The sequence below is a fragment of the Cinclus cinclus genome, chromosome 6, assembly GCF_963662255.1.
Source record: "Cinclus cinclus chromosome 6, bCinCin1.1, whole genome shotgun sequence".
Lineage (NCBI taxonomy): Eukaryota > Metazoa > Chordata > Aves > Passeriformes > Cinclidae > Cinclus > Cinclus cinclus.
In genome coordinates this window covers 26,717,378-26,744,165 of record NC_085051.1, presented here as the reverse complement: position 1 = coordinate 26,744,165, position 26,788 = coordinate 26,717,378, and the positions used below count along the sequence as shown (strand labels likewise).

Sequence of the window (26,788 nt, the reverse complement as noted above, 5' to 3'; positions counted from 1 at the left end):
GTAGTTTCACAACTACAGCAATGCTATCCCCTAGTTCCAGCATCAGGTAAATCACACACACCTTCATTTCATTCTGAAGGACCAGCTCGGTCAGATTGCCATCCCTGTCATCACTCCAAGAGGGACTGGAATTTCTCTGTACAAACAACAGCCACCAAGATCTACAGGTTAGTTTTCTTACTCACAACTGGCAGGCATGTTCTTTCACTCTGCAGCATTTCAAGGTGAGGAAGTCAAGAGAAGGAAAGACAAAATACACATGCTAGTATCTAGCCTGCATCTCTCTAGCTATTGCATACAATTTTTTTGGCATAAAGAACTGGTGAAAAAGCAATAACTGAGAGATAGTTCTGAGTAAATAAATCCTGAAGTGTAGTTTCTGTCTCTCTCAGTAAAACATTCTCTCCACAGTTTGGAAAACCAAGACACTATTATTATTCCAACAGAGAACAACACCAGGGATGTCAGCTGCATTGAGAAGGCTCTCAGATGTTCACAGCTCTTTTGAGGGGAGAGAGCATACAGGAAGTGTGAAACATCAATTAATCTCTTGAAGCTTCCATACCCTTAAAAATAAAATATTTCTATTTCATGGTATTTCTAGACAGGTAAATGATCCAACTTGATGAAAGACAGGCAAGGAAATCCTTTTGAATCATTACATGGCTACTGATACTTCAGGTTCTTCAGTACAGTGACAGAAAGAAGAAATTACAGAAAAGCAATTAACCTTATAATTGGAAAATCACCTGGAGAACAATTTCATTTCTCTCTAGTTACAATAAACATGGAAAGATAAACAGATGAGATGAAAGTAAGCTACCTAAAGTAACACAAAAGCTCCAGTAGGGAAATGTTGCTACATACCAGTTCAAAGCTCATCAGCATAGCTTTCAACCTATCAATTTCTTCTCTCAGTTCTCTGATCAGTTTCACATTTGCATCCTGAAACATTGAGACACAGACTGTTGGAAAAATCAGTCTTAAAAAAACTCCAGCTGAAGAAATCGGTGTAGAAATATTCCAACAGGCAGGAAGAGAGAATAGGCAAACTCACAGCAAGACTCCTTTCTTCACTCTGCCAGGCCCTTGAGAAGTACAGCTAGCAACAGGTGTCCTCATCTTTGATAGACTCTCTTTTACCATAAACTTTTTTCCATATCTCTTCTGAACACAGACCTACCATAGCATTTGTTCCCATCATGACTAGATGGATACATCACTACTTCTAAGGATTTACCTTCAGAATAGTCACATTACATAAGAAAGATGCTGTTACTTAATTCCAGTATATAAAATCCGATTAGAGGAGATGAAGTCAGAATGTCATCCAGGATGATATTAAAAGCCCTTACAGCTTATACATAAAAGATTTTCCTGTCTGCTTGGTGTGGAGGCATTTATCTCACTTCAGAGTAAGCGTTTCTGCACTGGCAGTTTCTGGAAAACAGCTTTTACAGATATTTCAGACAAATTCAGCTGAGAGCTGCTGCTGGCAAAACCAAGCACACAATTGCTGCTACTACTGATGTGTGAAAACTACTTATAGGCACTGGTAAATAAAATGCAAATTAAATTTGGGAAACCTAGGATTAGAAGGGTTTCCTTTTGCTCAAATTTAAGAGTATTGTTGGGAAAGCAAATAGTGGGAAAACAAATAGTGAAGTAAAACTCTAAGATTCTATCCTTCCATCTACAAAATAAAATCTTGAAACTGTCATGCCAAATCACAAAAGAATACTACTAAAACTGTAAAGTCAATGTATTAAATATTAGGAAATGCCTGGAATCGAGACTATTTTTGAAACCTAAATTCACTGTGTATTCCTTAAATACATGCACTGAGATTCAGTCCTTAGGTTATGAGCTCATGTGTAAAGGAAGCCTCATGAAGAATTCCAGGTCAAGAATGCTCAGTTACAGAGCACCAATTCTAGAGTTCTGAATTTCTAGCATATGTGACTGTAGATCTAGGTCAGTATGCGCTGCTTGAATTTTGCTAAAGACAGAGTTATGCACTTCCCCAGGAATTATTTTTAATGTTGGTTCTTATGAATATGATATCTAAAATCTCCAGTTTGTTTTAACACTATGTCTTTGATTGAGAGAGTTTACATTTTTTCACATTTGATAAATGTGGACTGAGCATAAGTGTGGAAAATGAGAAAAAAGCACACACTGAAAATTTGCCTTAAGCATCTGAACATCTAGTATTGAACAAGAATGGGATGGCAGAGGGAGCAATAGAATTCAGGCCTCCAGTGCAGCACCTGACTCTCTCCTTAATACTCTGCCATCCTTTAACTTGTGCAGCCTGTGAAGGACCTCTGCATAATCAAACAAATGAATCTGCCATAAAGTCACAGCTCATTCCTAGAGCAGGCAATGAATGAAGTTTGAGTTGTGTGGCCAAAATTATTCCCATGTATTTAAAGGCTTCATTATTTTGTGTACTGAGAAGATGACAAATTGTGACTGCATAGGCTACCTTAGGCAGAACTCAAGGCCTCACCTCATTTACTCTGGGCTTGTTAATAATATTTTTGGCATTTGCAGCATATCTCAAGGTACTCATGGTCTCATTGTAGCTGGAGCTGGCAGGTGAGATAGCTACAGACAGAAAACAAATGAATCAATTTTTAAAAGCATTCAGTTCAACCCATCACTTTTCAAAAAGTTTTTTTTTTATTATTTTTTGTCTTGCTTCTTTAAAAGATAAAACATAAAAATAACCCTAGGGTTATTTCATTAAGCTCACAGAGAATGTCTTCTCCAGATTGTATTTATAACTGAATGAATCACCTAAAGTCAAAGCTATGACCTTGGTAAGACTCTTAAACATAATTTAATGCACAATCAGCATGCATTTTTGTTTCCTTGAGTATTCTATGAAGTATTTATGAAATTTTTTACAAGGACAGATTCTAAGTGTTACAGCTGTCTTCTCACTGCAGTAGAAGCGTATATTAAAGGCACAATGTACTGTAAAATGCAAAACAATTAACAGAAACCAAACTCACTGGCTATCATAATGGTCCTGGAGTTGCCCCCCAGGCTGTCCTTCAGCAGCCAGGTGAGGATGGAGTCACGGTAGGGGATGTAAGCCGGCCGCCTGCTCCCACTGCTGCTGCTGTCCACACGGCTGCTCTCCCCCTCACTCGTCACGCTGTTAATGCTCTGGCAGCTGCTGAACATCTGAGAATTTTGTGCTGAGGGAGAAATACCACAGAGCTCAGGAAAGGGGTCGTTTTTTTCCGTCATGGTTACTTAATTTTCTGAGATGTCATTACAGTTTATGAAGACACAGCATAGCTGCTCTGTTGAGCTTTTTGACGTAAATGCAAATTAACATTTGCACTCAACACACGGTGAGTGACTCATATGCTTTTTATCAATACCCTTCAATATAATGAACTAATGTGCTTACCTAAAGTGGATATGACAATTCCAAGTGTAACTAATGACTTGTTAATATTGGCACCTTCTGTAATTCTATCTTTACAGTAACTGGGATCAGCTCTTTCACTGTAGTAGGCAAGCATGAAAAAGACAATGTAAAATAAAATGCTTGATTATCACTATACAGTCAAAATGAAAACATTATGTATTGTCAAGCAATACAAAAACCCCAGAAATTATGAGATTTGCAATTAAAAAACCCACATAGTTCAAATATTTTATATTGCCCTCTGTTTCAGAAAGTCCAAACAACCATGAGCAAAGGCTGTTGGTGCAAGATACTGCAAAAACATAAACTCAAGTCTGAGCTGGGCAACCCGATCATAGTGGTTCTGAATTAAAAAAACAACATACATTTCACAACTCCACAAGGGTAGACTGGCTCAGTACAAAAGTCTGTATATTCCCTCAATGCCACTTTCTCTGACCATACGTGCATGGTAATTTATGTTCTCGAGAAAACAAAAGTCCTTTTCTATAACTGTTCTATAATTCTTCAGCACAACTTCCACCTTTCTGTTTTCTGTCACATCCAGCACAACCACATGTTCTCCACTGAAATGCATAGCAAAGATCAGAGGCTTCAGAACTTTTGGAATATGAACAACATAAACAGTGAGATACAACTATTTTCTCCTGCCCATGCTAGGCAGCCATGAGGAGCACATTCCTTTTCCCCCCTCTCTTTTCAAGCTCAGATTCAGTAATTACAGCAACAGCTACTAGAATACAGAGCTGAATAGAATTACCGTAAATGTATGCAACAGCACAGTATTGGTTCTGAGGACCCAGGAATTCCCCAGTGAAAACCAATACCCAGTACAGAAGAGTTACTGACAAAGACAATATTAGCTTATATTCCCTGTTACATTATAAGAAAGTCAGGCTTACTGCTAGTTCAATGAAATTTTAAAATATTAAACTTCATATTTTAAGTACTGCCAGCATCTTCAGAGAAAATTACCTCTTTTCCCTTCAGTATATTATTACCTGCCTGCAAGGTCCACTAAGTTGATCTTGCTTGCAATTTCAGAGGGAAGATTGTTCTCCAATATAGCCTGAAGGGAAAAAAAACCCCATCAATAAGGAAGATTATTCCCCTTAATTAATTAACAAAAATAAACTTGATGTGCTCTATAGTTTGAAGCTGAGTTGTACATACGACTGTCTCACTGCCTTTGTTTGTGACCTTGACCCCCTGACTATGTTCAAACCACTAACTCAACAGCTTTCTCACCCCACAGAGAAAATACCCTCTTATGCCAATTTCCTCTCAAAAACAACTTTACTGCCTAGAGACTGTGAAAGGCTTTCCTGCAGACCTTGCAGAGTTATTTTCCACTAATGTATTCCAAAGGCCCTTTGTGAAACTAAGGAAAAATATCCCAAAATGTTCTGTGATTACAGGATGTTAGAAGTGTGAGATAGAAAAGGTCTATTGGATCACTGAACAACCTCCCTGCCAGGGAAGGATGTAATTCTTCTAAAGAAAGGCTGCATTGTCTCAGGAAGAGTACTGGATGCCAAATGCTAAAGAGATGAGCACATCTAAAAAGCTGGACAGATACAAAATTTTGGTGTAAACTAATGCTGTACTTCAATTAAGAATCCTAAACAAGTGTGATAAAACATAACCTCAAACATATTCACATGTAATTTTCACAGCATCTGAGAGGGGTTATTGCATTTCAAAGGGCTGATTAAAACTGAAAACATTTCTTTCAAATGTGAGGTTTTGGCATCACATCTGACCATAAGCTTGCACAAAGGAACAGAATGCTTCAATAAACACTCAACACATCTGCAGCGTGATCCAAAGGAAGTAAGTAACAGCTTCCACCATTACTACGAACCACACAAAATGGTGACAAGTAAACAATGCACAACACAGTGAACAATGCTTTTGAAAGTGAAGAGGAAGTCGGGTTATTTTTAGCTAACCTGAGTGTAGTGGATAGTGAAGATAGCATGGGATCTGCTGCTGGCATTGTGAATATGTGTAGCTGCTGTGATTCTAGAAAGAAGAACAAACCATTCAATTACAAAGGGTTACTTCCCTGTATTCAGGGAAATCAAAATCAACAAATATAGCAGATAAATTAAAAAAATGTGAAACTTGGAGAATATGGTAGGCTGCATTCTTGGATCTGCTCCCTGAGCATTTGGCAGAGAACAGGAAGGGTGGAAACTGAGGATCAATTAGAGGTGGTTTTTTCCACCATCAGCACTATGAGGAGATATCTTAAAGCAGCCTTACAGCACGGGTATAAGGTGTGGCATAAGCAGGGAACACAGCAGGGAAGTGCAGCCAGCAACAGCATCAAACAGCTCATCCCCAATACACAGTGTACAAGCCCAGCACATCTCCTCCATTTGTCCCCATTTTTATCCCTTGGCATTTCCAAAGGGTTAAAAAACCTTCATACACTGCTTCTGGGTCTCCTTTACCCTGATAAAGCTCTTTTACACTGCTAGAGGAGTCCAATGAGACTAACCAGTCCACCCATGTGAGTGGGTGAAAATGAATACTGTTACATAATAATTCTCTGCGTGGCACTTTCTTGACTCTCTGGCATGGACAAAGCAGTCAAACGCCTCTCGTGCTCTGACCCAGTGCACTCTGGCAAGCAGGAACTGTTCACAGAATGAGGAGCAGCAGGACTCTCCCACTGCCTCTGTAATGCAAACTTTTGGAAAATCTACCATCTTTATTGTTTTATTTAGAAAAACCCAAAGAAAGCAGGATTTTGTCTAGGGCAAAAGCAAGGACACAGGTTTTTCTCCTTTGAGCTTGACTTGAGCATCAGCTGTATTTGCAGCCTTTATCATCAGTTTTGCCAAGCCTGCCCTCAACAATAGTAATTTTAGTAGTGCCAGAAAAGGACTGTGGTACCATACTTCAATGCAAGGCCAGCTGTCAGAGCACTGCAAAGACCAGTAGCGCGAGAGAGCAGAGAACTGCAGCTGTGTGTACACTGCTGAGTGCCCAGGGCATGAGGGCAAAGTCAGGACTCCCCTCCCCGTGGCTCTCTGCTTCCTACACCTCCTCCACAGTCACACTCACAGTGTGAGTGGCCACTGACAAAAGCTGCAGGCAGCTGGGCACATTGTGATTATAAGCAAGCCAAAGCTGAGGCAGCAGGAGAGCATGAACTAGTCTCCAGATGTTGGAGGAGAAAGACAAACAAGTAGGTAAAGGGCAGAAGACAGAAAACAGCTCTACAGTGGGCAGAGAATGTAAGGGCACAGCGCCAAAGTTTATAAAGTAAAAGAAGAAAAGATAATGCTCCAAGATTTGGAGGAGGAAGTGTTAATACCCCTCACCTCCAACAATACACAAGGCAGTTACAGAGCAAGTTCACATCTCAATTACTCACAACCCACATAACCCATGTATTCATCTGGACTTTTGTTGTACTGAAACAGTCTCTTTTTATCATAAAGCTGCATCTATTAATTGCTACAAGGAGAAACAGCAAAACTTAACCCAGACGTATATTATATGGGGGTTTTTTTGTGATAATGCAGCTTAGTTTTCATGTACTTCTCAGCATCATTGTTATTCTAAAATCTTGTCTACTAATATTATAAGATATAATATCAATTTTGGAACTGTGATTATAATTTGGAGGATCATTTCAAATATAACTCTTTTCCATTACTGTAATGGTACCCGTAAAGATATTTAAATCTCCTTATTAAAAAGTGTCTTAACTAATGAGAGCCAAAATCATTGGCTTCACCAGTGTTCCAAATCCCACAGTTCACTGACAGCAAACACACAATTTGGACTAGGAACTTATAGAAATAAAACAAAATAATTGTAAACCAAGTACTTTTAGAAAACAAATAACTATACATTACACTTTCAGCAGTTTTAAATCACTGAATTACAGGATGAAGTGAGTTGAAAGCTATCCAGTCTAAAGTATCATGAGCAAGCAAAGGGGAAAAACAGATGTTTGTTTACTGCAAAATGTTTTCTTGGCTTGAATTTTTTATCACAGACAGATGGTGGAATTTTGTGGGTAAGTCAACACAGGATCAGTTTTGAAGAAACAACTTCATGAGTGCTTGTAGCTCTTGCTCTGGACAATATGATGACAGGTAGCATCTCATGTGTGTGTCATATGCAGGATCACCAATTCTGGCACCCTGTCATCACAAAACCCTGGCAACTCGGTCAGTAAAATAAACATCAATGACATCAACACACAGTGAAAAAAGAATTAAATACAGATGGAGCTGGTTTGTTATGTAAAATACCTTTTAGCTATTCCTTCTTCTAGAAGTTTTACAACTTGCTTGTAGTCTGTAACTAAATGCTGAGTCAAACCTGCCAAAGATTCAAGAAGAGTTAAATACTTATCTTTCCCAGGAAGTTTCATTCAGTTATCCAACAGTTTACCCAACATCAGGAGAATAAGGATGTTCTGTTCATCTAAGGAGATGACAGTCTGTTGTACAAGTAGTCTCTTGACTAGAGTAAATTTCATTTAAAAACACAACTATTTCATTTTTTAAAAAGTTAAGTAAAAAATCCTAGTTCATTCTTCTGATGCAGTGACATTCGTGTAAAAAAACCCCACCTCATACCTTCAAAGATAACAACTTTTCCATCTGCACAACCATGGTACTTACAAACCAGTATAACTCTTAAGTCCATAATAAATCTTCATCTATGTCACTGCTTCTGCTCGGGTACAGACCCTATAAAAATTTTTTTGGGCATTGCCTCTGGGTGATGGCTTTGCTCACACAACTAACTGAAGTAGGAACCAATTCCAGTGAATATTTACCACTTAGTTAAATAGGCTTTAGCCTGCACTTGGGAATCTTCATGCAATTTTCTCCTCAGAGGGCTTTTTGAAGGATCTCCCCAAATAATGATATGAATCATCTAACCTTTTCTTGTCTTCTCCTTTCAGTTTGTTTTCAGGTTGGTTTTTATTTGTTTGTTTTTAAATTTTGATTTTTATCTTTAAGGAGGGGGAAAACCCCCCAAAGAAGGAATCCCACCCACATTCAGAGCCTGCTGTGCTGGAGGGGTGGTCATGACCAAGAGGGGCCCAGTGGAGGGCGATGTGCTGCTGTGCTGAGGCACTGCCAGCTCCTGGCAAAATGCAAATTCCAGCACAAGCACGAAATTATCCTCAGCAGGCTCCTATTTCCCAAAAATCCAGTTTAATATACCTCATCACCGAGGATTATTTATCATTTGTGCTGCACTGGCTCCTTAAAGAACACCTGAGTTTGAAGCAAGTCTTTGTCATACCACAGTCAGCAGAACATTTCTGCGCAGAATTTTTTTATCTCACTGTTGGAATCCAGGGCAACTTCCTCTCCCTCCACAGATTTAGGTTTGGATTATTTTAGTACGGACCACAAAAGTGTGGGTGAAGGAAAAGTACTGAAAAAAATATAGAATTATTTGGATCCAATAATCTGTCTACTGCTAGAATGTAAGTCAAGATTAATATTAAATTCAAGACTAAAGCAGGTACTTCTGATATTGTTAGAGTCTATCCTTTCATGATAACAGCTTGCTTAACTCTAAATGAAAGAAAAACCTAAGACAAAGAAGGAATTTTACTTTAGAACCTTTAATAACTGATACAAATAAAGAAAAAAAAAGATTTTTGGATCACCCACACATCTTAAAAAAACCCTTACCGCAGAGTGCGTTCATGAACACTTGCACACACACAAAGTATAGGATGATTTTCAAACAAAAGCATTTCTTTTGCTCTCTAGTGTCTCTTTACAACACATTTATTCCAGAAGTCATCATATTTTCCATTTGAGAAAGAGGCCCATTATTTTCCCAGCCGCACTGGGATCTTCAAAGCTCAGAATATGGAAACTATCATACATTGTTTTCCCAGACCCCTTTTCAGGGTCTTATTTAACTGAATAAAAATACCATTATAAAAAAAAGGCAAGGAAGAAATTCTTACCCGCCTACATTTCCCTAAGCCCTGGAATTGTGAATCTAGCAGAGAGTTTAAAACAGTTAACTTTTTAATAAGGTTAATAAAGTATTTTAAATGTTTCTTGAAAAGAAATGATGAAGCGTTCTGTTGGCTGCCTGAAAAAATAAAGGTCATCTTCAAGTCCCATAGAAAGATCAAAACCACTTGCTCGTCTAGAAATCTGCCTTGGAGTAAGAAAGGATCTCCCCCAGAAATCTGTCTCAGAGTCATAAAATAGATTGCATCATTTCCTGATTTAAGAGAGGCTGATTCCTTAACAGCGCAACCATCTGTGAGGGAGAAGTTTGAAACAATTCCAACCCAAAGCACTGAAACACTTCCAGCATTTTAAAGGCTACAATCTCTCAACCTCTATGTGAAAAAAACAATGAGTTGGAAAACATTTTAAATATTTGGTTTTCAGAGTTGGGACTTTCTGACTGGACTTACAAATGGAAAATGCATTGCAGAGCATCTAAGTGTCCTTAAAAGGATTAAGTTTTCTGATTTTCCCCTCTCTCTGTTCTTCATCCTCAGCTAACTGTGCTGTGGATGTCATTGGCACCAAACACACAACTAAAACTAATGTACACTGAGGAGCTCCTCATAAGAGTCAGCAAATCTTAAAATTGCTGATTGCTTGCAAGAAGTATGATGCAAATACAGATGCTAGTCCCTAACATGCTTGATCTATGGAAAACAATGTAAAATTTCTGAGCTGGGCTGATGTTCACCAATTTAATTTCTCCCATACAGTAAATTGTCTGGAAGTGAAACACAAACCAAGCTCTCAGTAAACTTGCTGATAATTTTGATCTTAGCTGTCCAGCCACTGGAAATATTATTCTTGCACTCTGATCCTGCACAGAGAGACTACATATAAAATTGCCAAAGACTACTTCAGCACACAGAAAACTCTCATTACAGAGCTCAGCAATTTTTGATTGCAGGAATACATTAGTGTAGCTGAGATGGGCATTTTTACCAGTGTTGTGAACCTCTTCACAAGAGGCTTTCTTAAAGCTGATCTTATTAAATTCAAGCTGTATACAGCTCTACTTCAAACTTGCATTCAAGTCACTGCTGCTTATTTTTGATGAGAGCTAATGAATGTAGTTCCACCACACTTTATTTAGTCCCTCTCCTCAACAGACACCAGGGCTGTCTCAAGTAAAGCAGTGCCACATTCTCAATTGCATAAACTGCACAGGCAAATTTAAAAATATATATATGTATACACGTCTAGGAAAAAAAAACAAAACAAAACCTCTCGTCTGTTGCCCAAGGCACTGACTCATCAGCCTGAAATTACTCCAATTTTTATGGCCTCACAACAGCACCTAATTGTACCCCATGGTGTCTTCAGCAGAGAAATTATTTCATTTTTCATGCATGTGATCAGTTTTTTTTAAAAAAACATAATTAACAGCACTGAAAATAAATATTTTCTTACAGTCATTAACACAATTATTTTTTGGAGGTATCTTAATATACAGAGGGAGTGAATAATCAAAAACAAATTATTTAAACTGAATTTACAACTGTGGCAAAAAGTGGCAAATATTATTTAGGTTACTCTTTTGCCATTAGTTTTTTCCTCTTAGTTTACAAAATCTAATCAACTGGGAACTTCATTGGTATATTTCAGAATTCTAGCATAAAATTGTTCCAGTCAAAAATTTAAGTTGCGTCCAAGTATAGAATCCTTATTCAAATTGGGTAAATAAAAAAAAGCACAATACAAACAAACAAAAAACCACACCCACTTCCTCCCCCTCACCACTAATGAACCCCACAACAACAAAAACAACCAAAGCCACAATAGAATTGAAAAAGAAGTGACAGAATTGGCCTGGAAGGCTCCAGATGAAGACAAAACAGTGATGAAAGGCAAGCCAGCCCATTAGCAGAAGCTATAACTTTATTTTATTTTAAAACAGGGAAACTCCATTATACTCAGCCAAGGAATCACTGGAGATATAAGGCCTGAGAAAAGAGATGGAAATTGCCAAGGAAGGAAGCAGTTTGAAGACCCTTTCTTGTGTGGTGAATGACCAGTTGCTAAAAGAAAATAATTGGTATCTGAACTCCACCAACAATTAAGTTTTCCAATAACAAGCAGGTAGAAAGAGTATCTTGGAAAGCCCTCAATAAAAGCCAAAAGTCTATGAATCTGCTTTTCAAATAATTATGTTTGCCATACTAATGAGACCATCAATAAAACTATTATTTTCCAAGTCTCCTAAAACAGGAGGCTGATGTTCTGGGAAAGCACAGCTAAAACAACCAGAATGTCTGATAGGCCCTTGTGTGCAGGACCATGGAAGTTCAACACTTCGCAGGTGCTGATTTCAAATTCTGAGAGGAGGAATTGGTAACAACCATGGGTTGTTAGATGTACAATGACCAATACAGCAGGTGTCCAAGGAGTCAGAGCTGGGCTCTGCTCAGTCAGGCTCCACTCAATCACAGAGTCAAGTCACTCTATCTGCTGTCACATCTTCCTCAAGAGGAAGGATAGCCATATGATGTGTAGTAAAGGAAAGCAGGGAGAAAAGTCAACCAGGGAGAGCAAGACAAATTCACTAAATGGAGACAAGGACTCTATTTAGAAGCCATGACATATAAGTATTTGCTCTAATGTGGGTCCATAAAATTCTATGTGATATGCATTTTGTGTACTAAGTGCATACCCCTAGGTGTTACTACTCACTTGGTGGCCAGCCAAACAGTTGCAGAGTCAGTGATACCAGAGGCTACTCTAGAATTCTGTCTACTGGATATAAGGAAAGAAAAAAAGGAAATGTATGCATTTACTTTCTAAATAAACCCCCATTCTAGAAAACCCTCTTCCTTCTGATCTCCCCTGAAAATCTACTTTGGATGATTTTACACTGGCGCACTGACTTTGAGATGTGATTTTTGTCAGCTGTTGGGCAGATACATGGCAATGTAGCTGGCAAACTTTACACCAGGAGCCAATCAATTTGCAAAACACCAAAGGCCAAACTGCAATGTAAAGCCGTAAGAGAGGTGAAAGCACCAAACAAAACTGAAAATAAACTGGAAGTAGAAAAACAATGAGAGAGAAGGTAAGAACTAAAGTAAGAAAGGCAGCTGAAAAAGCTGACAACTGAAAATCAAGCTTATTAGGTTTTCACTTGGATGAGGCTTTCATTGCTTCTAATGGCCAGCCCTGCAGCATCAAATAGTTGCATTTATCTACTTTTATTTTTTTAACGAATATTCTGCTGCCAAGGTATACAACAGGTATGAAGTGACCTTAGGCTGGTCTGGAGAACCCATTTAGAGGTAATGTTGGTAGGTTTCCTGAACAGGTTAATATTTCTTTAAAATAAAAGAAAAATAATATGGCTCCCATATGACCTATGGCAGGAAAGGCAGACAGTGCAGGATACCCAGCCAGTAGGATAACAGAGGCAAAGCTCTCAGTGATCATACAACAAGAAAAACATTTGTGAAAAGTAACCCTTGAAGAGCAGAGGCAATTAGGACCATTGCAGGGATACATGCATGGATACCTAGACCCCTGACACACATTCACTTGCAGTTCTGATGCTGATTGTGAAGCCCACTCTCACCTTGTACATATGGTCCTGTTTCAGGGTGCTCTCGAACTCGAAGTGTGTAAGGTTTCTTTTGGTCTGAATGTTTCAGCAAGTCTCGGACACGCTCATTGTAGATTTCAAGAAAGCTGAGAAGAAAAAGAAAAAGGAAAGTTAAATTCACTCAACTAAAAGCATACATAACATGTATATTTAAACAACTTAACTGACTCTTACAAAGATTTTTTTTTTTTGCATTAATGGGCTCAAATCCTCAGATTTCCAAACAGTGTTTTATTAGGTCTAAGGTAATGATGGATAAAACGAAAATGTAGGATTATGGCTCAGTTTAGGAGTTCAACACAGCAAGTAAATTTTCACTGCATTCCTACTTCTGTCGTTTATACAAAGCAAACAGACAGCATCCAAAGAACCATACTTAGATGGGAAACTAAACCTGGTACTTTCTCATAATTCATCTGTGTTTTTCCCCTCATTCCAAAACTATTATCTTCTAAGAAAACAGAAACAAAATAGACTACTCTTTACTTTGTTCAATCACAGGAGTGTGCTGTTAAAAGCTTTCATATTGTTGTCTAAATCAGTGACGTACTTACCTGACCTTTACCCTGCACGATGCCATCTGGTCTGAGTAATCATCCTTCCTTGAAAAGAGGCCCTTCACAAATGAGAAGTTTATGTGAATTTAAAATACATTAAGAAAATCTAACTGCTTAAACAAATGCAAGTGAAGAAAAAAAACCTACCTCACATATACGAGGTGTCAGCCCAATGGATGCCTTCAAATAATAAACAGGAAATAAAATAAATAATATATTTTCTAACACTCATGCAAAACCTGCTTTTAAACAAAAGCCAAATTTTAAGAAAAGGACAGAATCATAGTGCCATAAGGACTGTATGGTGGATTACAACACAAACAGCCATGGAGTGCCGTTCAGAACAGCAGGCTATTTACACCAAAAGTAATTTTAGAGCAATGTACACAGCATTGATGAGAAGTTTAGAGGCTTTGGTCAAATCCAAGCTGTTTGATGCAATGATAGTGGACATGTTTATGTCAGAGGTGTTGCAGACTAAATGAAGCCACGCCAACACTCAAACTAGCATGATTGCTCATGAATATTTTTGGGTTTTCCATATTCTACTTTTATTTCTTCATGCTATGGTATCACAGAGGAGCCTTGGAACAGCTTTATATTCTAGATGAATAAATTTTGTCTCTCAGAGAGAACAGGATATGAGGCTGCTAACAATACCTAGACTAGGTGATTTAAATTTTGACAAAACAGTCTACACATCACTGAAGTAACAGTGTGGTTTTCTGTGATGAACCCTCCTTATGATGTGATTGCTCACACTTTAGTGACTGCAGTGCCAACACACCCTGGAAAAGACACCAGGGCTTAGGTGGATTCTGCTTGCTGAATAGCATGAAGGACTTTTTTCAGAAGGCACACTTGAAACTGTGTTAAAAGAAGAAAATCCCAGTTCATCAAGTGGACCACCACAGACAAAAGTTCAGTTTACACCAAACATTGGAACACTGTTTCACAGTGAACATGCTTTTAAAGATCAGCTCAAAGGAGCTGGAGAAAGAAATTATTTTTCTCATTGGAGAAAGAAATGATTTTTTAAACAAGAAATCGCTTAGAAACACAACATCCAGAAATTTCCTTGAAAATAATGATAATTTCAAGTTGTGGCTGTTCTGAACTGCTAAGATATTTTCAAAATAGGATAATATAAATATCCTAGTTTGCCACATATTAGCCCAAATTTTAACAATTCTTCAGGCTTTTATGACATAAAACTTGATTTCACATAAAATTAATGGAGAATCTGGTAATAATGTAACTAAATCCTATTGTTGATGTCTATTGAGAAAACAAAACTTCAAAAATCCAAAGTCTTGCCAAAAGAACAAACTATGTTAGAACAGGACTCTTATCTTTGGGTTTAAACATTTTGCCCTTGTTTCACCTTAAAAATTTAATCCCATGGATATAGAAAATACTGGTCCACTTATGCAAACTATTAATTTGTTTTGCTTTTTAGCAGTATGTTTCACCAACAGCTAAGAATATTCATTGATAAAAATCAAATTGCCTTCTGTTGCAGTGAAATACAGGAAATCATCAACTGACTCCATCAATCTGAGTAGCAAGATTAAAATGTACTTTAGATAATGTCCAGTGGACAACTTTAAAATGCAACAGCTTCTGTAAATTCCATTCAAATGCATCTCAAAACTGGACATGAAGTATTACTTTCCATAGGCCAGTATAACAAGTAATAATCAAGCCTTTTACAAAACTACTACTGTGAATTGTATCCAGTTTTATTTGTGAAAGTAACCTAATCTTATCATAGGTCAGATTGCCAAAATATCATATAGGAATGAATACTTCGTATTATCTTGGGCTACAGTTTCTAAAATCCACAACTTTTTAGGGGTATTGATTTTTTTTTCTCCTCTAACTCTGTGATAAGATTCATATCCAGTAAGAAGATTATCTAATAAAAATATTTAAACTATACCATACTTTCTAATATTTTTACATAATACTCTATTTTAAACCTAAATGTAAAGGCTTACGTTTTATACATTTAAAAACTGAATAAAACACGTATGAGCATTCTGCTCAACAAGCATCACAGCCACCATTTAAAAATAAAGCAACGTTTCTGCCAGAAATCCTGCCCTCAACCCTAAGTTTAAAATGAATGGTGTAACTCACAGGTGTTCCCATCATTGTGTAAGTTTTTCCTGAACCTGTCTGTCCATATGCAAAGAGGCAGATGTTGTATCCTCTAAATGCACCAGACAACACAGAAGTGCCAAGGTCCTGGAACACCTGAAAAGACCAAGAGAAATGAAACAGACCATGAACAACACTGCAAACATTCTTCATTGCTTGCAAATCTTGCTCCTTTAGTAACTCCATGGGAACAAGGATCTTCACACATTTGTTTTTCTATTTTATCAGACTCCATGTTCAGTGCTCAGCATTCACTTGTTAGACCTTCCTTAAGACACTGATATGCCAAGCATAGTGTTGACAAGGAGCAGTAGTGTTTAAGTGCTTCCCTGCCTGCTATCTTTTATTTTATATTCAGACAATGTGAATTCTTGAGGATCTCTCCTACTCTGAGTGTTTACAGTTCTCATCATAAATGTGACAGAAAGGCATGATCAAGGATGTTTGATGCCACTACATAAATTCAGCATCAAAATTACAGATCAGAAGCAAAGTGTAACCTGCATGCAGATTTCACCCAAGCAGCAGTTCCATCCGACCCATCTGGTCAGCAAGTGACACCACCAGAAGCTACATGCTTTATCTTCTCTTCACAACAAACACAGAGTGACCTGTCTTTTTCTGCTCATTGTATTATAGGGCCAGGATCTGCTACCACCAAATCCTTGTCAGCCTCTCAGGACTGCCAAAGATTGCACTGGTTCTACTGTGGCTGCTAAAGTTGTAAAGTTGGGCAAAACTACTTATACAGCAAGATCTGACCAGTTATTCCTTCTCTTTTCCCTGATCTCTCTTTTTTTTTTTTCTTTTGATCCACAGGTCACCCATATTGTGATCATGTTCTCAGGACATCAACGCCTTGCCCTAGACCAGCTGAAAGGACACCTAGTAAGGTTTGCCAGGAAATGCATTGTGGATCAAAAGGTTCCAGCAGGCAGGCTGCCAACCCCTCTGCACACTTTGGTCTTGCAGAAGAGCTGTTACAAGCATTCATGGTTTTGCTGTTCACATAGAAAGCTTGTTAGTATATACAGAGAGATGCATAGGATTTCAGTGTTTCAGTGCTGTGAAATCTCATCCACTGCCAGATCATTTGATTCTCCAACAGACAGATAAATGCACTAAAACTGATGCAAAAATCAATAGAAAAAAAAATCAGATTTCACCACTTTACCTAAACTGCCCAGAAAGCAGATTGAAAATCCTCTTCAAAGACTTTAGTTTTCTGATCATATTTCAATTCAAACTAGGACAAGATGCTAATTTTCAGCTGAAGAACCAATAACATTCCTATTTGGTGAAATTTGACTACCCCTGTTTGTATCTGTAGGGGTATGTGGCATGTCAGAGCATCTGCTTCACTAGGATTATCAGCTCAAGAAACTTTTCCATTCAAAGCATACAGAGAAAGCCATGAACAAATCACAGGGATACAAATGTAATAGATACGGGATAAAAAAAAAGATAGACACAAACTCTCCAGTCACTAGTGGAGGCCATTTAGAAACTGAAGCAGAACTTTGGAGAGGGCCAACCTGGACTTCACAGCCAACAATCTGGAGGGAAAAAAAGAAACTGGAGAATATGGGATATATGGGGTCAGCAGGGCTATGTAAAACTCACCAAGGAATGTTTAAGGTGAAGAGTATTAAGGTAAGGAATAGTAATTAGGAGTAGAGTCCAAGCTGATAGTCAAAGGATTCAGGGCAGGGGTGCTTCTGAGCACAGGCATATTTGCTTGTGAGCAGCAAATTGGGCTATCAGGCAAGTAGAAGCCCTGCAGAGAGGTTAAAAGGGCTCAGGGTCCAGGGAAGGTTATTCTCATGTGAATTCTCCAGTGAACACTGAACTTTCCCTCAGTAGAAGCACCACTAGGATCTCTTCCCTACCTGGTTAGCATAAAAAACTTGCAGCATAAAAAACATTTCTAAGACGGGTCACTTAAGCTCAAGGAGAAAGTTCCCCCTTTGTGAGCACCTCAAAGAAATCAGTAGCTGGGAATGTGAATATAAGGGGCAGGGGGAAAGAATCTGATCTAAATTCAAGATGGCAAGTTGTGAAGATTGATAGAGGACCAGAGTCGAGCAGTATAAAAGACTAAGAAATTACAGAATGAATTATCTTAAAGTAAGGGGAGCAAGGCAATACTGTGCCCATTTTAGAGTATCAACATTGAATAAATGCAGGAATTTTGCATGGTTCATCGTAGTAAAAGCAGCTGGAGGACTCCTCATCAATTTAGAAACCCATACTCCACATGGCAGAACCTCTTACAAGAGGAATAAATGCAGCCTAGAGAAGTACCTTGATTCTGTGATAGTTTCCTCATTAAGTGCAGTCCTCCTGTTTGAAGGTTCACAATGGGTCTTTGAGAGTTAGTAACTGAACTAAGTATAATAAAATGAAATCTTCACAGGTGGCAAGCTTTCAGGATAGCAACACTAATCAATGCCATCTGGACAATGAAGCTGGTATTTAAGAACAACAGCATTTTACTTCTTACTCTGTTGTTGAAAGTTTTGTACAACACTGTGTGACTCATTTAACATTTTTATGGCTCAATTTTCTTGTAGACCAAGTAAGAATAATGCTATCTATTAATAGAAGATTGTGGGATGTTCTCACTGATGTTCATAAAACTCCTTGCAATTTTAGAACATACATAGCAGTTTAAGCCAAATTATTTGGCAGGCCCTCTCTCCAAGAGTACCTTGGACTCTCTGAAAGAAAACCTCTAACTCCACAGCCTCAGTTAAAGCTGTTACATTTACTCTGTATTAAACACACATGGTTACTCAGAGACTTTAATTCAAGTATGTTTTAAATCAGACCTTTTTTAATTAGGCCTTGAGAGAAGACACAATACAAGCAAAACTGGATACTCTGAAAGCAGAGACATAACCCTAGGATGGTGATGCATCAGAATTTCAAAAAATTATTTACTGTACTTCTATTAAAAGCTGATCTGTTTTGTCTTGTTTTAGTTCTTCATGGTAAATTACTCTCTCTCTCTCTCCTTTTCTGAGGATAAATTACAGTTAATTGAATATTGCCTCAATTTAATCAGAAAAGCCTCTTTGTTGTGGTGTACAGCAGAAAAAGTGGAGAAGTGAAACACAGCACTGAATTTATTACTTGATTAAAAAGGAAAGAGAGTAATTGAAATCAAAGCTTTTTCTAATACCAGAGGCATTAGTCCAAATACCCATTAGCAATAACAGTTGCAGATTATACAAAAAGTACTTTAATGAATCATTCTTGGCATATGTACTAACACATTTCATGATTCAATAGATTTAATGACAGATTTTGCTAATCACAAGGTGGGGGTGTCAGGGAAAAGAGACTTCTTCCATGTCTCACATTTGAAATGAAGCTTCAGGAAGATGAGGTTTTTTCAAGGAACACGAGTTGGATATGGTTTCCTGCAGAGAAAACACCATTTGGCTGAGACAGCTCTGTCTTCCCTGCATGGCTGCTCTGCATGATTGGCACTGTTCACTTTGTTCCATGCAAGAATGAGCCTTTCAACACAGCCCTAACTGGCCTTGCCATGGCTTTTCCCTGCACTTGCCCAGCTGTATGTGGTCCACATCCCATGGTGATCTGTGAAATATTCTACAATTTGTCACTTGTCAACAGTCCTAAGGTGGGAAAAAACCCATGCCTTTCTGAAAAAGTTATGAGAAGGCATTAAGACAACTGTAAAATTATCACCATTGAGTTAATACTATTTGAAACTGAAGATTAGAAAGACTATTTATTTCTTTTGAAATACAAATGTATTAGAGGTTAAATTTGCGGTGCCACTCCGCAAATAACCTCTGAAACTCTTTAGGAAATTAAAAATCATGAAGTATAAACTGAAGTCAGCATGGAACACAAAGTAAATCCATATAAAAAATTTGCAGTTAGTACCAGGTCACCCTTGACAAGAAGATCAGGATTTATTACTCAATTCAAAACAAAATAAAATTTGATAGAACAAGGGGAGATATGGTTTTGGGTTGCTTCTTCAAGAATGCTTATGAATTTTAACCTTTCCACTGAGCCCATTTTTAAAACTATATATGAGGAATGTCAATTGGAAGTGCACCTTATCTTACCAAAAGATAAAAAAATTGGAGGAGTCTAGGAGATTTCAAAGGATACCACCTGTCTTAAAAAATGGTGATGACCTAATGACAGAAGATATTTCTTCTGTCAGCTGCATGAACCTTTATAAAGTGAATTTCATCATACTAAAATAGTAAAACTCTACCTTTTTTGAAACTGGAAACATGTTCTGCAATTAGATTCATGAGTAGTAAGCATAATAATGTTTTTCACTACCAGGAGATTTATAAGAGGCAAGCAGTAATCTGTTCAGATTCTTTCTCATTTGAACAGCAGAATCAGAAATCTTCTCTCAGCTCTCCTTTGCTAGCTTAAAAGTTAAAATTTATAATGGGTTTTTTACATCTTTCTGGAATAATAAATTTTCAAGGCACTGAAAAATACCTTATTTATAAACCTGAGATTATATCACATTTTATCATATTAGACCTGCACGTCTGTGTATAAATATGCATTAGCAGACAGAAGACTATATTTTTTTCTGGATAATATTTTGTTCTACCGCTAAGAAGTAAAATATGGCATGGAGCATATCCAGCTACTAACCAAAAGTGAAGGAATTTTCATATTTCTTGTATTAGCAGTAATGATTTGGGACTTTAGTTTACATTGAAGTATTTGCTCAGATATTAAAAGTGTGAAGCCTTTTGTTTTCAAATTCTTCTTTTTAAAAAGGCCTATTTATTTTTGAAAAAACTTTTAGCATATTCTATTTCTCCCAACTTCCTGTGTATATTATAAAGATTTTTTTCCTTCTATATTCTTTGACTCCTTAGTTATTATCAAACCAATGGCCTGTGGATAATCCCTTGAATCTATAAACTCTCGGTGACACACACTAAGACAGACAAAAGTGTGTTGACTGTCAGTTTTTCCTTTGCTCCTCCAAAAAAGGTTGGAGGTAATTAATCTGCTCTCTAATGCATGAGATTCAAACTAATGCTACTGACTTTGTAACACAAGGCTCAGTTAATATCAGTACCTTTGACTTTTATTTGAATTATTATGCATTGAATAGCTACACACCTAGCACAGCTGATGACAACAAATACATATATTAAATTAGAAGTGGCTCTCTTTATTCTCTGATAGTGTCCCTCTTAGACTACTAAACGTTTTAATTTTGAAGATAACGGGGTCATTCTATCAGAAATTGAGGTTTGGCAGTACAAATTTCCTAAGCATAAAACTTCCCTTTCTTAATCCAATCAGAACCTGGATTTCAAGAAGAAAGAAAAAACAATTGTTTTAAATGACAGTAAATTGACTGTTATGATCTGGGGTTTAATAATGTGGGAAATTGAATGTTTTTCCAAGTCACTCAAGCCAAGTCTCAGAGTCACATGAAAAATAAATCCAGTAAACATCCAGGTACAGCATGTAATGCCAAGTTTGCAAATGTAAGGGATCAATATTGATAAATAAGCATTTTCTGGCACTTGGGGCTTTTTCGCCCTAAGTAATTTCTGGAAAATAAAATTTGCATTTTGCTTTGAGAACAATGAACAAGCAAGGACCAGCTTTGACTGAAGCAGAGGAAAAGGGAGGGGAAAGCAGGAGGAGGAAGCTACAACTTTAAGGAGGAACAAGTTAATGAAATAGTTTATCAAGTCTTATTTGGACACCACTTACTTTCTTATTTGCCAATGCCTGAAATGGTCAATGTATAATAGTAACATTAGGACACTAAACCGAACTTGGAAACCTCAGAAATTTCAAGAGAGTTTATTTGGTAAAGGAAAAAAACAAACAAACAAACAAAAAACAACCACAGTGACAACTCACCAATCCAGTTTTACTGCAAAACATTAGGCTAAAGTTAGAATCCCAGGATAAATTCCCACAGCTAATAACCAGGACCAAAATCAAAAGACAATTTTTTTCTCGCAAAGCCCAATTTAAAAGCAGCATTTAAAATACCTCTGTTCAATGAAAGTGGAAAAGACTCAACTGAAGCAAGACACACAGCCAAAAGCTACTTTCAACCACAGAACCAACAAGTGACTTTATAAATGCTGAAAAAACTCAACAACCTGATTTCCATTAAAGATTTGCTATGCAAACAAGGGAAAACTTCCTCATCAGTAGACAGAAAGCTTCAGAGTATCAAGACAACTGCAGCAGAATTAAGTATTAAAGAGGTGCTGTTGTTTACTATACAAATAAAATCATACTCAGCCTGTAGGTCAGGGCAGCTTGAGTAGCTGCATGAAGTCCAAGAGGCTCAGTCCTGCAGTATCTGTTTGCCACAGTCTCCAAAGTGAACTACAGATATGCTGCATTTCATATTTGGTGTGTTTTCCTTCCAGAGTCTTGCCAGCCTCAAGCTGTTGCTGTTACAACTGAATTGTGCTTAATTAAATTGCTGCCACATCTCAAATGTAGCATCCAAGATTCAGATTTAAGGTGAAAAAATATTTCATTAAATGGAGTTATACAGAACTAAGCAATTCCTGCCAAAATACCGAAAGCCTTCATGCCATAATCTTTACAAATCCCTCAAGATTAATTTAAATAAAAGGGCAGAAAGAGAATGCAAGGAAGGAATATGTAAAAACAAATCTAGGCGGTTGTTCCGATAATGCAAGGCTTTTCCTGCGTGTGTTTTATCTTAACAAATATCAAACCAATGTCAGCCGAAGGGCTCTGTGTACATGGCCAGGGAAAGCACAAGCAAAGGGAAGCACATTATGCTGATCAGCGGCACAGAACCCTGTACTGTGACATTTGGATTACTTCAGCAACATTACCTCTTGCTCTGAATGGGATAAAGCGGAAGGGGGGAAGGCATCGGTTGGTGAGCTTGGGAAAGCTTTTTCTCTCTTAACAAGGGGCCACAGCTTCACAACCAGGATTATTTCTTTTCCTTCTCTCCATCCTGCCTTTTCAGTTTCTTTTTCTCAGTCCAACCGGAAGCAAGGCTGTGAAAGGGACGGCTTCTCTCCAGCTCAAGAAGCCTGGCCCCTGGCAGAGGCATTCGCAGCAGAACTTAAGAGACAGTTCTGTTCTTGGCTCTGCCAACAGACTTCCTGTGTGTCCTTAAATCTCTTTGTGCTTTAATTCTCCCTGCGACAGACAACAATGATTTCTTTGTTCATCTTATCAGGTGTAATTTTTTTCCAGTGGAAAAACTCTGTGCTCTGTGTGGTGATGTACATATACTCACTAAATTTAACAGCATGGAAGTTCAAGCTTGATTAAGGTATTTAGGAGAAACCACAAAATAAAAATACTAGAGAAAGTCACAGATAACATGTGACAAATCTACTGTTCTGGGGAGAACAGGAGGGAAAATATTAGGTTCTGATTAGGCTGAGTGCTAGCTTTACATTCCTGCCATTTTAATCGCTGATTTATATAATACTGAAAATACACCTTATTCACTCATTTTAAAAAATCTCTCATTTTGAAAAAAGGAAAAAATCTGTGCTTACCACATCAGCCTAATTTATAAATGTTCTGAGAGAACTTGAACATTTAAAAATTCTAAACTGCTTCATCACAGAGTGCACAACTCCAACCTCTACCTTTCTTATAAAATTTCTGGTGTTTTGCTGTAAACATCAATTTGTGTATTTTCATCTACCTGTACAAAAGCACATGCATTACATCTATTTTTCTTTCCAACAGGAAATCCTATTGTGTTATCACTGATTTACAGAAGAGCAATTTTAATATTACAGCCATATAATCCAAACACTACAGCACTTGACAATACATCAATATTGATTTAGCTCAGTCCAGCTATATTTGTCGTAATAAAGCTTTCTACGCTGAAAAACACCTGATAATTTTTGGCTTTACTCATGAATACTTTAAGATTCACACATAGCATTTTGTAGTTTTGAGGTCTTTAAAATTAGATTAAAATTTCAGTAAGCGTCCTTAGGGAAAGGAAGAAGATTGGAAGCAAATGGCTAGCCCCCCACAACTCGCACCACCGTCTACAAATCACTTAATGAGCAGATGAGAAAGTGTCCTTAAACCTGAGACTACAGGTTTGAGTGCTGAGTTAGATGTCAGAGGAACAGATTTAATTCCTGTGCTGTGCATCTTCAACAGCAGAACAGTAACACTGTGACTTAGACCAGTCCCAGCAATACCCCATGAAGGAAAATTTTTAGTGAGTGAATTCTGGGCCAGACCACTCAGTAATGGAACCATGGGGGAAGATAAATTCTTCAGCTTTTCCAAAGGTCTAGCAAAGGCTAATGTCACAGCTGGAAGAAGCAACACAATATTCTCTACAGTCACACTATTTTACTCCATGGCCAGATGTTTTGGACATCTCATTCCCCTGTCCCAAATATCACCTCATGCAAAAAAAAATAATGTAAGTTGTCACTTTAAATGTTGTGCTACCTCTGTTATCTGCGCCTGAATGACTACTGAAAAGAAAAAAAGAATTTAAAAAAGGAAGAGTAGTTTTACTGATATTCTCTTTAAATGAGCAAAGTAAATACTGTGAGAGTTAAGTGGGTTTTTTTAATACTGAATGATATCTCTCTTGCAATGAAGAGGCAAGGAATAAATAATGTATTATAATGAAGTTATAAATATCCTGCATTTTCTCTCACTGCCACCAGCTCTTGGCTAAGATCCCAGGTCATTAGCGGATGTCTGTGATTCCATGTGAAAGGAAAGAAAAGAAAAACAACATAAAATTACTATTTTTTTTTGTACAAGACAGCAGAGACAAATACTAATTCTCATATGTGTCTCTGAAAACAACTTCCCCTTAATTTTGTGAGAAGACTGAGGATGGGGATGGAAAAAACATTGTTCCTTGACTTTATTTCCAGGAGGTAGTAGGAAAAAGTAGTGATTTAAAGTTTTCAGCAATTCAGTAAGGGCTAACAGCTGTTTGCAATACTCAGCCAACAGCACAATGACACTATCAAGACAGATTGTGCCCAGGTGTCCAGCAGGAGCAGGGCAGGGATTGTCCCCCTGTACTCAGCACTGGCGAGGCTGCACCCTGAGTGCTGTGTTCACTTTTGAGCCCCTCACTACAATATGGACATTGAGGAGCTGGAGTGGGTCCAGAGAAGGACAGTGGAGCCAGTGAAGGGTCTGGAGTATGTGTCTCATGATCAGTGGCTGAGGAAGCTGAAGTTGTTTAGCCTGGAGAAAAAGAGGCTCAGGAAAATCTTATCAGTCTGAACAACTAGGTGAAAGGAGATTGTGGTAAGGCGGGGGTGAGCCTCTTCTCCCATGTAACATGGGACAGCGTGAGAGGAAGCTGCCTCCAGGTGAGCCAGGGAAGGATTGGATTGGCTATCAGGAAAATTTTCTTCACTGAAAAAACTGCCCAGGAAAGTTGTGGAGTTACCATCCCTGGAAGTGTTCAAAAGATTTGTGGATGTGGCAGCTGGGGACATGTCCTAGTGATGAACTAGCTGGTGCTACATTAACAGTTGGAGTTAATGATTTTAGAGGTCTTTTCCCACCCTAACAATTCTGTAGAACAACTTGGACTTTTAAAGGTCATCTACTCCACCCATTCTGCAATAAGCAGGGAACGGTGACATTTCCACTAAGTGAACTCCTTTACAGCAGTAGGACTAATTTTGTGCCTGTCTCTCGTAACATCTACCTGACTGCTCTGAACTAAAAGTACAGTTGATGTCCACAAAAAGAATGTGAAGGAAAAATCTACACACTTTTATTAATTCAGATATTGCTTCAATGTACATTGAGAAGATCAAGAATCACCAGTCAAATCCCCAAAACCAAGTTTCTTGACTGTGATTCAGCTCTTTAAAAATTCTTGCCATACGAAAGACTTATGTTTCTTTTAGTGCAAAAAAAAGGATAATATTTTCCATGGTATGTCCCACAACTTTAAAAAGAAATGAAATTACAAATGTTTTGGTGCTGTAAAAAATCCTCTGGAAAAGAGTCCTTTCTAGATTTCTATGGTTTTTAGTATTTCCAGGAGAATCCAAACAGTGGGAGGTAATTTAAGGTGACTAATAAGTTCATAGAGAGAGGTTTTGGCATCCTATTCTCAACAATATAAAAAGAATAAAGTTTGAAGGGCTAATGGTTCAGTAAATTGTCATTTCTGCTCTTTTGCAAGGTGGTTAGGTTTCTGTTCACTTCCAGTTTACAAGGACTGCATATTAACAACCAAAGCTACCATGAACAACCACAGCTTACCTAACTAGAAATGTTATATTACAAAAGAAAAAAAATAATAAAGTGCAGAACATCAGTTTCTTTTATTTCAGCTCTCCTAGGGGCAGAAATTGCTCAGGCTGGACAGAAATACTACTTCATACTGTCCTTCTCTTCCGCTCTCACTTCATACCACACCAGCCTCAAAACTGGGCAAGGCATACTATGAAGATGGTTCAATAGTTCATACATGCTTTGTTTAACTATCATAAAGCAAAAAGAAAGAAGGTTCACATCACCTGTAAAACTTCTAAAAAATGTTTGTAAAATACAGAAGAACCCAACTATCCCAATACTCCCACAGAGCAAAAGATAACACCGTATATTTTCAAAAATTGAAACATGCAGATCTTCTACAATTCAGTTAAAACCCACAGGCATCAGAACCAGGGAATCTCCATGTCCCAATTAAGGTCATATACTTGTGTGTCATTACAGACCTAGTAATAACCAAATCATTGGTACTACCAAGATGAATAAAGACTATTTGGCAAGCTCTTAAAAAAAGAAATCATAATATTATGGCATGGCACTGCCTGTGAAGAAAATACTGACTTTCCCTCTCAGACATGATGCTTCCTGGAGAGAAAAAACAAAAACAAAGCTTTAAAAATATTCAGAGGAACACATTTGATCAGCTAAGAAAACCAGAATCTTCCCCCCCCGCCCTCCCCCAAACTAATAAAATACATGGAAGGCTGTGATACAGAAA

The 26,788-nt window shown here is 37.8% G+C and overlaps 1 protein-coding gene across 1 annotated transcript in view; it reads right to left on the bottom strand.

Moving 5' to 3' along the window:
• Positions 1 to 26,788, bottom strand: part of STARD9 (StAR related lipid transfer domain containing 9) — an 80,921-nt gene that overhangs the window by 39,167 nt on the left and 14,966 nt on the right. Inside the window, exons 3-14 of the mRNA XM_062495368.1 lie at positions 15,760 to 15,876; positions 13,765 to 13,797; positions 13,615 to 13,676; positions 13,034 to 13,146; positions 7,726 to 7,795; positions 5,401 to 5,473; positions 4,450 to 4,517; positions 3,428 to 3,525; positions 3,021 to 3,209; positions 2,513 to 2,610; positions 868 to 945; positions 62 to 136 (exon numbers count right to left, since the gene is read on the bottom strand). Coding sequence (XP_062351352.1) covers positions 62 to 136; positions 868 to 945; positions 2,513 to 2,610; positions 3,021 to 3,209; positions 3,428 to 3,525; positions 4,450 to 4,517; positions 5,401 to 5,473; positions 7,726 to 7,795; positions 13,034 to 13,146; positions 13,615 to 13,676; positions 13,765 to 13,797; positions 15,760 to 15,876 — 1,074 coding nt within the window. The remainder of the gene's footprint in view (positions 1 to 61; positions 137 to 867; positions 946 to 2,512; positions 2,611 to 3,020; positions 3,210 to 3,427; positions 3,526 to 4,449; positions 4,518 to 5,400; positions 5,474 to 7,725; positions 7,796 to 13,033; positions 13,147 to 13,614; positions 13,677 to 13,764; positions 13,798 to 15,759; positions 15,877 to 26,788) is intronic.